This window comes from Apteryx mantelli, chromosome 2 (assembly GCF_036417845.1).
Source record: "Apteryx mantelli isolate bAptMan1 chromosome 2, bAptMan1.hap1, whole genome shotgun sequence".
NCBI lineage: Eukaryota > Metazoa > Chordata > Aves > Apterygiformes > Apterygidae > Apteryx > Apteryx mantelli.
The window spans coordinates 58,237,912-58,252,118 of NC_089979.1; the positions used below are offsets into that span (position 1 = coordinate 58,237,912).

A 14,207-nucleotide genomic window follows, 5' to 3' on the forward strand; every position below is an offset into this window, starting at 1 on the left:
TCTTGTACAGCTTTTTTGTTCCTATGTCAGAGATCTCTAGGTACAGCTGTTCTAAGCCAGGGCCTGATTCTTCTAATATCAGACTGTCAAATTTGGTTTTTGAAACTGCTAAAATGGAATCAGTGATCTGGGTATGCTTTGCAAGAGAAATTTAACCTCTGTAGCATATCTAAAGAATATTTTCATTTCTGAATCTGCAGAGGAGCTACCTAGAGTTCCATCCGCTGTATTGTAAAGTCTGATAAGCGTGATGCCAGTTATGAGAGGGTGGTTCCCCTACGATCAATTCTTCCTCCAGATAATCTGTACTGACTAGCACCATTAATATTGTTACTAGTCATGCACAGTGCATGAGAGGGGTGTTCGCTTCTGTTCTTGACAGCTAACTCAACAGGAAGTTCCTTCAAACATGTTGTGTGTATGTGTATTCGTGACTCATACTTTTTTCTCCTGGTTTATTTACCAGTACAAACAAGAAGATTCTGGGTTTGAGAGAAACTGAGAATGTGGATGAGGTGGGCTCATTCCACCTACACCATGCATGTTTGCCAAAATGGAAGGTCTCTGGGCTTGAATGATTTCTTCGTGCAAGTGGACAAAAAAAGAAAGTGTTTGGATCAGTGCATTTTTATGTATCTCAGACTAATCCTTTTTGATTTAGTGATTTGGCTCAGGATCCTTCAGTTCATGTTTTTGTTCTTAAAGAAAAAGCTGGCAAGGATGACTTTAGTGGAGTTATCCTTGTTTTTAACAAATCTCTCTGTTATTATTTTACCATAATTTACTGCTTTAGTTCCTCAGCTTTTACTAAGAACTCTGCCCAAGTATAGATTTGATATGCTACCAAATCTGCTTTTTGTTAGTGGGCCCTAACACTCAGGGATTACTCAGATCTAAGTTTCTTCTGACAAAAAATGAGAAACACCTTTGCGTTACTTCAACAAAGTTGTAAAGAATGGGGAGAAATGTAATCTATATTGCTCTTGGATGCTGCTATTTAGGGCTGATTCTTGCATATTTAAATATGAAAATCCTCCTATATTGGACCCAAAGACAATAAATAAGAAAATTGTATTTGTTTCTCTCAATAAATTAATTCACTCATTTATTCATTTATTTTTTAATAATAGTGTCTATGAATCTGTCAGTGAGTCTAGGAAGCTGCCCCCATTTTTTTTTCAGGGTACAGTTACTTTCCCACAGAATGACTTCATAAAATCATAAATATTGTTGGCTCTGTGGAAGCTGTTTTAGCTGCTGGTAATTTCAGAGAGCAGAACATTCTTCTGGTATTAATTATTGGCTAGAATGTGACTTTAAATAACAAGCAGCTTGAAGTTAACAGTTTTTCTTTTTTGGGTTGAAGAGCCACAGATGTTACAAAAGTAGAACTGCAGACCAGACTTGACAAACTTCATCATTTACATTGAATGGCAATGTCAATATTAGTCTGTCTTGCTTTATGTACCCTGTTTTTCCTATAATTTATAATTTATATATTATATTTGTTTACCTAGAGTGAAAATGCCAGTGAACTGAGCACAACAATAATTCAAGCCAGCCCAACTCCTTCGCTGGAACATGAAAATCTAAAAGACTACTTGTGTCAAAGAAATAGAAAAGGAACACAATTTATTATTGATCAGAAATCAGAAGAAAAAGAACCTCTAAGTCTTAAAAGTAAACTTGAAAGTGAAGTATTGGGTGAAAAACTGTCCAAGGAAGGTTTTCCAACCAATGAAAATCAGGTTGCATCCAATCCTTCAAATGTAACATCAAATCATAAAGAGTTAGACCATGTTAAATCGGCTTTACCAAGTAAACCATGCATCTTTCAGCCACTGTCTGATAATGTTGATAAACCAGAAGTGTGGCAGGATCATACAAGCAACGCACAGAGACCAGGATTACCATCCTTAAATGTATTACCCATATATCCTGGATTAAGCACTTATATTCCGTTAAATCAGAACTCATCTGATGAACAGTATGTTCCTATTTCAAGCTTTAAGTCCCATGTCACTGCTTCTGAGAGTCAAACAAGTTCATCTGTTCCCACATTGCTTACGGGACGTTCACTTGCAACAACTCCATTTGCACAACAGCATCTGGGAAAAATACCATCTACTGGAAGTACGGCTTTGTCTCAGTTTCATGGCAGCAGCTCTGCAGGTTTTGGTCTTCCAGGAGGGCTTCCTGGCTCTGGTATCCCAGCAGGACATGTTCAGAATCCAGTTACTTTGGGAATTCCTTTAGGTCCAAATATTGGTCCTGGATCTTTGGGTGCAGCTTCACTTTGTAATCTCCATTCTGCTTGGAACAAGAATATCTTAAATATAAAATCATATACTGGACAACCTTTTGGAGTTGGTAGAAATGAGTGGGAGTTGTCAGTGTCACCTGGTTTTGGTAAGACATTTTTTAAAGTACATTTAAAATATAGCTGTGGACATAAGTGGCTAAAATGAAAATGGTGAGATTACAGTAAATAAAAATTGACTACTGAAATATAACTACAACTATTCTTTATGAAAGCTTAATATTTTAAAAAAGGTATTCCTAATTTTCCGTATTTAACAATGTTTTCTGAATTCAATAATCTTCTAACAGTCTCAAAGGATATGTTAGTAAAGAGGCTAAATTTCAGCATTCTTATGTTTTTGTGTTTATTTAAAAGATCCAGCATTGTCTTTGATAATCATGAGGAAGAGAAACTCTAGCTGCAGGTCAGGCTGGGGAGAAGACAAGACGGATCACACACTTGAAATTCAGTTTGATTTTAGTTGGAAAGTAGAAGGCATTTCTGCTCTTGCCAAACTTGGTATTAGCAGGCAGTTAAACCAAAAAAAGCAGGAGGAGGGTGGAAGGCTTAAGCCCTTTTCTGGTTATAAAGGGCAAAGAAGAGCTGCCAGTTGCCTTTGGTACTTTATGCATTTTCTCTGTATCTTGACTTTCATCTAAACCAAAGCAATATAATTAACTTTTTCATTTTAAAGAGTTTTTGTTTTGTTTTAAACTATGATCCCTTTAGTTGTTTCTGCGCTTTTTTTTGGCTAGTTCTTTGAGATGAAATGACAAGCTAGTGGGACAGAAGGTTTGCATTTGTTAGTGATTCACCTCTGGTGGTAAGGATTCTGTGGTTTTTTTGATCTTTTAAAATGAATACGATTACTGGCTTTGAGCAGGTTCTTGTGTGTTTGCTTTTTTTTTTTTTTAATACAGTTTATAGCTTATTTTCTCTGTATTGAACTGTAGAAGTCAGAATTTTATCATCGTTGGTTTAAGGAAGCATTTGTCAGATGAGGTTACGAACTTGACATAACGACAGCCTGAGTAGCCTGTGGTTAATGTCTTGCTTCTGGGTGCTTGCAACTAACAGGAGCATGCTTTCTTCCCAAGGACATGTGAAAGTACCAGAAGAATTGAAGTTTCCTAATGCTTGTTGTGTGGGAATTGCCTCACAGACGACTCTCAGCATTTTTAATCCAACTGAACGGTGGTTGCAGGTCAGCGTTGGCATAATCAGTACTTCGGTTAATGGGGAAAAGGTAAGACTTTATTAAAAGAAAGTTGTGAGCCTAATTCTATAACCTTATCAGAAGTCAAGCTGTAAAATTGTAGCAGATTGCAGCAGACTGCATCATGTGTCCTTCCAGGGGCATGGCTTCTGGTTTTGTTCTCAGTTCCTCTGAATAATTCCTTAAAAAAAAAATAAATCCACAATAGTGTGTGTGTGTGTACACATGAGTTAAGATTTCTTCCTGTTGTATTTATTTCCCTACTCACTCAATATCATGAGGCTCTTACATAGCTCTTCAAACCTGAGATTTATTTTTACTACTCTGAATAGCTTAGTATTGCTTGCAGACAGTCACTCCTGCTTGCAGACTGTTTGTGAATATGTTCAACAAGAAGCTTAAAGGCATCTGCACTAGGATTTACTGGTGACCTTTCCCTTACTCTTCTCCCTCCCCCTCCCATTTTTGATAGGAAGCACTAAGTCAGATTAATTGTTGTTGCTATTGATCTTTACCAAAATCAGGTTCTTAGCTACAAGCTCCTTTTCAAACATAACACATACTGTGATCCCAATATTAATCTCTACCACTAGATGCTGGATAGAAATCACAGCAACTTTCAGGCTGAGTCGTGGTTTTAACTCTTTTAATTTAAAACCAAATGCAACATTTGAATGATACGGAAATGGGACATAGATATGAAGAAACAGTAATTAATACTGCGCAAAAACATGTACAAAATCGATGTGCTGAGCAACAGTTACCAGATAAATGTATGCTGTAGGTGTTTTGAGGAAGCTGTGCTACAGCCCTTTTGCCTGAGAAATTGACAGAGATTTTTTTGTTGTTTGTCTGTTTGCTTTTCAGATGGATCCTGTGAAATACCAGTGTCTTGTGTTCAAGAACAAAACCATCGTAGGACCCCATTCTACTGATGACCTGAAAATACTTTTCTTGCCTTGTCATTCGGGAATCTTTCAGTGTATTCTCAGTATTGCATCTTGGCCGGTTTCTGCAGATGCTGAGACAGTGGTTCAGGCAGAAGCTTTGGCAAGTAGAGTAGTTCTGACAGCAGTTGCTGAAAATCCTAATATAGAAGTAAGTAGCTAAACATGTTTTTTTGTTGGAATTTTATGAATAGTTTAATGATACTGAAAATAAATTGGAATGCGAGGTTGTTTGTGAAAGGAACCAAGTATGAAGAATGAGAGTATTTGGGAGAGCAGTTATTAAAAGCTTAAAACTACTTAAGTAGTTTTATTTGTGGAAGGGCACCTTGCTGTGCATGAAGAATTATTATGCAAATGTCTGATAATAATGAATTAAAAGATACTACTTTTTCATTATTAGAAGAATTAGGTGAGATGATAGGATGAGAGCTTTAACATTTGATGCTTTCTCAGGATTTGTTATTGGCTATGTTAGATATTACCAGGCATCAAAATATAACAAATAACAGCATTCATTTCCAGTTCTAGGGATTTTTGTATTGGTTTTTGCATGAAGTAGCTTTTGTCTTGATTAGTTCTTACTTTCAGTTTATATAAGGGTCAAAGAGAATATTTTCTTAATTCAGACTAGCTCAAAATTAAAAATAACTGGAAGTATAAAATATTTTCTTCATCTTCTGTCTTAAGAAGAATAACCAAGTGCGAGAGGGTGTGATATTAACTCTAAGAATTAAATTTGGCTCTGTGTAGTCCTAAATTTAGAGTTATTGTGAGGCAGAAACGTGCATGATGTCACTTTCCAAATGTGCCTCAGGACAATATGTTATAGTCTGAGACCTTGCTGACAAAAGTTAAATTCTCAGTGCATTAACCACAGATAATTTTTTTCATTTTAAATTGATTTGTTAACCTTTTTTGGTTAAACACAAATTTTAAAGTAATTATGTATGAATGAATATACTGATTTTTTTGTTTTCATGCTCTTCCATAAATTTGAGTTTAATATTCAATGCACTTTTCATAAGTTTGGCAAAAATCCATCATTCTCAATGTTCTTCATGGTGTAGTTTGTTCAAACTTGCTTCATGTTTAAATTAAAATTAAACCCTATACTATATATCTGCATTTTTTATTCTATTTTTGAGGCTGGGAAAAGGCTGTATTACAAAGCCTGTAAACAAAGGCTGTATTTAGCTGCAGATTACAGTGCTCAAGTGTTCTTATACTAACAAAAATTAACTCCTCTTTACTTATTTTCCTAAAGTTTAAATAGAAAAAAATGTTGCAATTGATGTTTCCTACTTGCTAGTAATAATCATGGCTTTTTTTTTTTTTAAACTTTAAATTAGCCAAAATAATTTGACTGTGTACTGGGTTTTGATGGATAAATATTGCACTGAATTTGATTTAATTGATTCAGGATCAAAGGAAACTTTTTTTTTTTCTTACCTTTCAACTCGGATAGGAGGAGTGTATCGTATGTGAATATAGCGTTACAGGATGGAGTAGGTGAATAATATCTTTAGTGTCCTGCTGCCTTCTTGTGGTAGTGTGTTCTGGAAGCTTTCCTTCCTTCTTATAAGTGTTGCTTTGCTTTAAAACCAGGTGGAAACGGGAAAAACAGATTGCCTGGATTTTGGTGACTTGGCTTCTGGCAGTTGGAAGGCTCTTCCACTAAAACTTATCAACAAAACCCATGCTTTTGTGCCAATTAGACTTATTATCAATGCAGTAAGTACAGCAAACTTCCTATTACAAAAAGTTAACTTTTTGTAATATTTAATTTTAATACTAAGAAACTTTATGGTAACTCTCATTAAGAAATATATTCTTAATATTAGATGCAAAATTCCAAAGAAATCTAGGGTTAGTAAGAAAAACAAATTTTGCAGGGTGAGGAGCCTGATTTAGCTATAATGGTACCTATAAGAATGCTTCTGGGACAGTTGAACCTTGCCTGGGGCATGCCAGCTCAAACTCTGGGCTCGTCTTTGGTTGGTTTCTTGCATTTGGAACATCCAGAGCTTGCCTTGTGTTTCTCAGCTTTGCCAGCCTGTTATTATTAATGACAGTAGAGGATTTAATATTTTTAAAACTGTATTTCATTGACAGAATGCAGTAGCTTGGCGTTGCTTCACATTTTCCAAGGAACCAGTTAATCCTTCTAATGAACACTCCTTCCAAATGGATGCAGTTTCTCAGATAGCAGCTCCATCAGTTGTAAATCATGTGATACATGCAAGCTATGATGGACAAGTGAGTAGTTCATAGGTCACTGATTCTTATAGCTACTTACTGTCTGAAATGACAGTTCTGGATATCTGAATTCGCAATAATAATTGCTGGGGAGCTACCGATATGAGCAATAATTTTTTGTCGCAGTAACTGTTGTGTTTTTTCTTTTCAGTAATTCCTTCACCCCCTTAAGATGAGTCAACTGATTTCTTTTTCAGGATCCTGAAGCTTTAACAGTTTGGGTTCTGTTCCATGCACCTAAGAAACAAATTTCTTCTTCAGGTATGGCAATTTGATTTTTTCCTTTTAACTAAAAGTATATTTGATTTTTTTTTTTAATGTATGCATGCTTTAGAATTGCAGAAACAAGCTGCAAATTTGAAACAAAATGTTTCAGCTTTGGTTTGTGTGTCCTAATACTTCAGGTGCCATGTTCAGTTTTAGTAACTGAAGGAGAAGGAATATTTTTGTTATTAATTTGTTGTTTTTTCTGTGCTATGTATCAGTATTAGTCTTTTAGAAGTTAACGGGGCACTTACACTTCAATATCAAGCTATACAAAGTGGTTATCTACTGTAAGATGTGTGGAATTTTCTTTACTCCTTTTGCCAAGGAAGTTACATAATCACTTCAAGAGAAAGCCTGAATGCTGGGTTGATCATAGTATAGACAAGGGATCTGAAGAAGTCTATGAGAGTTTTTGGTTTCCTAAGGGAAGTAGTGTATAGTTTATCAATCTTGTCCTTAATCTTAAATAACACAAGATCTTAAATAAGATCATGTGAGACCTGCAAAAATTGTTGACTGGGTAAGGGAGAGTTTCTGTTGATGTCCCTGCTGAGGGAAGGGTTGGGAAGTATTGATGTGAGACTCAAATTCATAGGAATGGCCTTTGCTGCTGGCAGACTTGATTGGTTTTGTCACTTACGGAATTGCTCCTAGATACCTTGGGTCCAGCAGATGAATTCTCGGCAAGAGTTGATGTGGAAGTGGATAGTCCAGGACCTAGTAGTGTGATTAAAAATATTCCTCTTCGAGCAAGAGCTGGAACAGCAAGGATACATGCTCCGAAGGACTTACAGGTTTGAGTGGATTTATGAGGACAGTGTGTTTTAAGAATACTCTGCCTCTTACAGCCTACTTCTTTTTGTATTATGTTTGTGTGTGTGTGTGTGTGTGTGTGTGTGTGTGTGTGTATATACATAAATTTTTTTTTTTTCCAGACAATATGTCTGTCTGCTAGTGTGGGTTCGTCATCCAAACGGCAGCTGCCATTGAAAAATGCTGGAAACATTGGTGTATATTTAAAAATTAAGGTAGGTTGGCTGCTTCCTCTTGAAATCATGGATTTTGTACTGTAAACATTGTATCAAAACTAGAGCTAACCCTTGGGATGCTAGCTTAACTGTGTGGTTTCACAAAGGGGTTAACAAATTTCCAAGAGGGTGAAAAGTAGCCAAGAGGTCAGCTCACACCACTGGGAAAAACGGATAGGTGTTTTGTTGCTAAGCTTGTGTTATATTTGGTGAAAGCAGCAAATCATGTGGAGTAATGCCCATTTAGAGCAGAGTTATATTAGCATGAGGCAACATTTTTAATTTCTAACAAAGCTGCACTAATTTTCACTGGACATCTTGCCAAGTCATATATGATGCTTAGTGCTTTTCAGGTATATATGTTCTCTTCATCTGACTCTAATTTTCCTGAGAATCCATGGAAGTTATGGTCCTAGACTGAAACATAACTAGACTTATTTGAAACAAGCATTTCGAAGGCAACACAAGGAGCAATCAGGGCCACTTTTACATTTAAAAAAATAAATAAAATTGAGGGCTGTGAGGCTGTCATTTGAGACATTAAGTGAACAGAAGATCAGAGCTAAAACATGTGGAATTGGTGATTGTTCCAGATCGTAATTACATTGCAGAAATATTTTTGTGAATAACCTGAAATACTGCAGAACCATTATAGAAGTTCTTCAGAAAACATCAGCCTCTGACCTTTAGCTTCTGAACATATTTGAAGAACATGTTTTTAACTGTTCCTGAACATTTTGGTAATTGTTATAGGGACCATTCTAATCTGCTTAAATTCTGTAGTAGCAGGTGTTAGGTAACTTTTTTTTATCCTTCCTATGAGTTGAACTGATGGCACACTAGATCTATTCCTCATGGTTTTGAAATCCTGAGTTTAGTCCTAATTCACTGGGAGATGCTTAAGACTTGATTTTATTTTTTAGGTTAGCCTTGAATTGCAAGACTAAGACAGGGTAATGAAGATTTTTTTCTTGTTTCAAATATATTAAAGCTGTCAGTATTTTTGAGAGTTGTGTGATTTGTGACAATGATCTATTTTTAGAATAGGTAATCTTGCTGAAAAAAGGTTTTGATTATTTTAGAGCAAAAAATGCTTAGCTAAGAAGTTGGCTAACTTCCATTTGTTTTAATGCAGTGACTATTTTCCCAGTTTTCAACTGAGATTTAATGGCCTAATGTTAATGGTATTTTTTTCAGATGGCTATGTTTCAGAAAATGACTTCCAGACTTGGAAATGTAGTGTGATTTTGATTTGCATTTAGTTCGGTCTCTTAAAGGCTGTATTTTAAACAAAAAGTATGACTTCTGGAGTACAGAGTTGTAGCTTTTTGCTCTGTGGCTTTATGGAAGTTACAATCAAAGGCATGTGTATTGATTTACTAACAAATCACAACACTCTAATATGCTGAAATGATATTATATTTTAGATATACTAGAAATTAAGTTTAAACTAATTGCGGTTCATGGGAAGAATATTTGCATGACCTGTGACCTGTAAGGCCTTTTAAAAGAGATGTAGGTTTTCTAATACAAAAAAGTTAGTTTCTTTAGAAATGTCTTACAATGCGTCCATAGGATATTAAGGGATTAGTCCTGTTTCCAGCAGTCATAAATTGTATCCTGTGCATTCAACTAGCCATGCAGCTCATGATTTGAGCGTTCACAAGAGTGAATTTAGGAAAAAGAACTATTCCTTTTTAATGATTTACTGCCTTAAGAAAATGAGATCCATGATACAAAGCTGGTGGAAGGACAGCCCTCCATCTTTGCAGCATGACAATTCAGGTGTCAGGAAACCCTCTAGCATTAATCCTTGGTTTGGTAACATGGCTGAGCAGCATGTTCTACATAATATAGCAAGATAGTTAACTCAGAATCTGGACTTTACTCTTTTCCATTTTTACCACAGTTGCTACCAAATGGTGGTTTAACTGCAAACTCATCCAAATTGATGAGCTAATGGTCTTGATTGTCTTAGGGCAGCACTTCTGTACAAGCTAGTAATATCCCTCTTTCAAGATCTTCTCTTCTCCCACTGTTGAAGTTCATAGCCTATCCATTAAGAAATGCTAGCTTCTGACCTGGGAATTGCTTTTACACATAGGCATATTGTTTGGTTATAGTTGTATAAAATCCTCTCCAACTTCTGTCAGAGAAGTCTAGACCTAGAATAGAAAAATTCTGTGTCAGATTAAAAGAAAAACCCTTCTCTATCAGCCTTTGCTAGTAAGGAGCTGTACTATTTGATTCTTTTGAGATATCAGTAAACTTCTTTTTTTTTTTCCCCTGCTGGTATTGTGGTACTGTTAAATTGTGATATGAGGGGCTGGAAATAGTGCTACTTTCAGAGGTTTACTTCCAACCTGGGGCCTGCTTAGTCCAAGTATTAGTGTTCTTCTCATTTTGCTTCAGAGAGTTATGAATAATGATCACAGATAACCATTGGTACTCATCATTCCTGATGATCATCAGTGATTGAGTAGGAATGATAGAGAAGTGGCCTTATCTCAAGGTTTTCTTTTTGCATTTCTTGGGGCAGAGGCCATGGAAATAGGATGCAAGTCTAACGCGATGATATTGGGCGCCAATTGCGCAATGATATTGGGCACTAATTAATATTAGGATTGGTTGGTATCACATGTTGAGACTAGTGATGTTACACTGCTACTGGCATGCCACTGTTACGTTGTACTATTCAATTCTCTGAATCTCTGTGAGGTTCTTTCAGCATCATATATGCAGTTGATGTCTTAAGATGTTTCTGTTAGAGGTTTCTCTGCTATACCATCCAACTTTGGAAGAATTTAACTTGGGCAGGAATATACATAGCATCATCAGAACTTTCACATATTTAAATTGGCTGAAGTGCATGTATAACAGGGGCATAGTCAAATAGTTTTGCTCTTTGCAGATGTGTTTACTCCCTTAAAAGAAGTAACACACCCTCTCTCTCTTACTCCCTTCCCCCTTTTTTTTCAGACATCAGATCAGGACAGCTGCTTTTCTGTTGAACCTGAGGATCTTTCACTTCTTCCTGGAGAAGAACGAGAAGTGGCTGTCCTGTTTTTTCCAAAAAACTTAAAGACTGCAGAAAGGTAACATAACTGATTATATGCTGTCTTTTTTTAAACAGAGTTATTCTCGGCCTGAAGGTCATGAACAAATAGGAAGCTTTATCCATGGGGGAAACTTTGACATCAGTTGTTTTGGGGAGGGTCCTCATTCACAACAAAGTAGATATTTTGCCAGGATATACCTGCTCCATAGATTCCCTGCCTCATTTGCTGTACAGTGCTAAATGAGTAGCTCATTTTTCCATCATAGGTCAACAGGTGCCTTGTGACTTGTTTAGTTTAAATAAATGGAGCAATTCTCAAGAGCCTCTTATAAGATACTTGCCTCTAAAGTACCAAAATGCTTTAAAATATTTATCTTCAGCAGCCCCTTCACATGCTTCCCTCTTCTTCACCCCACTAAGGTGAGGGATATGTTCTTTCCATTTTACAACTGGTAAAAATCAAAGCACAGGTCAGGATCAAAGGTATTCATAAATTCTGGCTGCCAAAATTGAATGGATGTTCAGACCTAGGTTCTGCATAACACTAATGTGCATGTTCCATTTGCAGCTATAAGCATTCAAACATTTGTATGTTATTACCTATGAATCTCCTTGTTCTCTCCCAAATAGACTTGTTTGGTTCAAGTGACCATTTTGGTATCATGTAAGAGTTTTTTGGCAATGGAAGGGTCAGACTTCACTTCTCCAGAGCAGTTTTTCATTACATATCTTCCCAATTCTGCTGTAATGAAGCAAGAATGGATAAAGGAATCTGGCCAAAATATGTTCAGCTTCACTATCCAGCTTACTTGGGCCTAGCCAGTGATATTAGATGATAAGTTCTGTGCTAATGAGTATGATCCTAATGGATAGACACAAAGTGGTTAACTTTCCATATCATGCGGCCTTATGCATAACTTCTTTGCTTTACAGCCTTAAGGTACTCGGAGTTGGAGTCTTTGTAGTCCACTTGCAAATGCTTGCCAAATGACTAATAAAGTAATTAAAGCAATAACAAGTGTTAATATTGCCTACTGATAATAGAGGACTCTGTCAATAGGCTTCATAGAAATTCAATGACAGCTAGACTGATGGCTCTAAGTGGGTCTCTGGTATAGTGAGTACTTCTGTCTATTCCTTACAAGCTTGATTTTCTTCCTGCCCTATGGCTCTCTTTTTTCTTTTCTCTCCCCTCTCCTCCTGCCCTATGGCTCTCTTTTTTCTTTTCTCTCCCCTCTCCTCCTGCCCTATGGCTCTCTTTTTTCTTTTCCCTGCCCTCTCCTCCTGCCCTCTCCTCCTGCCCTATGGCTCTCTTTTTTCTTTTCCCTGCCCTCTCCTCCTGCCCTCTCCTCCTGCCCTATGGCTCTCTTTTTTCTTTTCCCTCCCCTCTCCTCCTGCCCTCTCCTCCTGCCCTATGGCTCTCTTTTCTTTTCTCTCCCCTCTCCTCCTGCCCTCTCCTCCTGCCCTCTCCTCCTGCCCTCTCCTCCTGCCCTCTCCTCCTGCCCTCTCCTCCTGCCCTCTCCTCCTGCCCTCTCCTCCTGCCCTCTCCTCCTGCCCTCTCCTCCTGCCCTCTCCTCCTGCCCTCTCCTCCTGCCCTCTCCTCCTGCCCTCTCCTCCTGCCCTCTCCTCCTGCCCTCTCCTCCTGCCCTCTCCTCCTGCCCTCTCCTCCTGCCCTCTCCTCCTGCCCTCTCCTCCTGCCCTCTCCTCCTGCCCTCTCCTCCTGCCCTCTCCTCCTGCCCTCTCCTCCTGCCCTCTCCTCCTGCCCTCTCCTCCTGCCCTCTCCTCCTGCCCTCTCCTCCTGCCCTCTCCTCCTGCCCTCTCCATCTTGAAGACCCTGGGGCAGCTGATTCCTTGTCTGTGGGCCTAGTATTCTTTCCTGCAGTGATCCCAGGAAGCAAAGTGTGAAGACAATCTTGGTTTTGTGTATTATAACACTCCCGTTGTGAACAGGACTTAGAGTTTAACTTTGAAACTCTTGGGTATCTCATATTTAGTAACAACTTCTTGAAGTTTCACAGATATTACAAAAGGTACTTCTTTAATGTGCGTAGAGACAATCAGATTTCATGTTTCTCTCCAAAATCAGTCTATTGAAGCAATCAGAAGTTAGCATGGGCAAAAAATAACTCTACATCACTGTAGTCTCTGAAATACTTACCTGAATCATCTCCAGATGAAACACTTCAAAAGACAGCTTGAGGTGCAGGGGCCTGCAGCCCAAAGGATTTAAAGTTTGCCATGTATAAAGATGACCTTTATTCTAAAACTAAAATAAATAAATAATATATAAATATGAATGTATATATGTATGTATGTATTTTTTCCTTAATGGAAAAGATAATATAAAAAGGCTTGTCTATTATTTTTTCATTTTTTTTGTATTCATCTGCTAATCTTATTTTGTGGTGAGGTCTTTATTTATTTACTTATTTATTTTTAAGTACTTTGAAAATCCTTGTGCTGCCTTCCGGGCCTCAGTATGAAGTGGTGCTGAAAGGCGAGGTGGAGAACATGGAAAACAGACCTGTGTCCACTGCTGCTGCCTGCACAGACATCCCACCCATTCTCTCCAACAAGCAGTTCATTGCCTGGGGAGGTGTAACGCTTGGAAGATCAGTGTAAGTATAAGTAGGGCAGCCATTCATACAGAATATTATGTTAAGGATTTTATAATGCATTTACTTACAGTAAAACCCCTGTATTGTCTCTATTCAGATTAACAATCCACAGGTGATAAGCTAAGCAGTTTTGTGCACTCAATGAGAGAAACAGTATGTTACAAATCTTTTTTTATACATAAAAATTTTGGAAACCAACTGTGATCTTCTTGAAACTTTTTGTATTCTTCATGACTCTTTAGTTATAGTTAGAATAATAACAGGTTTTGTAAGATTGTTATGTAAATAGAACTGTAGGAAAAAATATTTTCCAAGTAAGTTGATGTAAAAATTCTATAGATTCTTTTGACATCTATCTTTTGCTAGTAGTGAATCTTTTGGATTTTTTTTTCCACTTCGTAGGTGTTAAGTCTAGAAGAATCTGCTTTGGTAATGTTTGACCTTCTGAATAGCACAAGCTGTTGTATTTCCCTGAATTTGAATTTGAATGTATTCTGATATTAACACTCTTA

General features: G+C 37.3%; 1 protein-coding gene across 2 annotated transcripts in view; it reads left to right on the top strand.

Moving 5' to 3' along the window:
* Nucleotides 1-14,207, top strand: part of CEP192 (centrosomal protein 192) — a 75,481-nt gene that overhangs the window by 26,264 nt on the left and 35,010 nt on the right. For both annotated transcript variants that reach the window (XM_067290732.1, XM_013942468.2), the window contains 10 exons: nucleotides 1,518-2,409; nucleotides 3,400-3,548; nucleotides 4,386-4,616; nucleotides 6,074-6,199; nucleotides 6,581-6,724; nucleotides 6,922-6,985; nucleotides 7,646-7,785; nucleotides 7,927-8,019; nucleotides 10,999-11,114; nucleotides 13,519-13,695. In XM_067290732.1, the coding sequence (XP_067146833.1) occupies nucleotides 1,518-2,409; nucleotides 3,400-3,548; nucleotides 4,386-4,616; nucleotides 6,074-6,199; nucleotides 6,581-6,724; nucleotides 6,922-6,985; nucleotides 7,646-7,785; nucleotides 7,927-8,019; nucleotides 10,999-11,114; nucleotides 13,519-13,695 (2,132 nt within the window). The remainder of the gene's footprint in view (nucleotides 1-1,517; nucleotides 2,410-3,399; nucleotides 3,549-4,385; nucleotides 4,617-6,073; nucleotides 6,200-6,580; nucleotides 6,725-6,921; nucleotides 6,986-7,645; nucleotides 7,786-7,926; nucleotides 8,020-10,998; nucleotides 11,115-13,518; nucleotides 13,696-14,207) is intronic.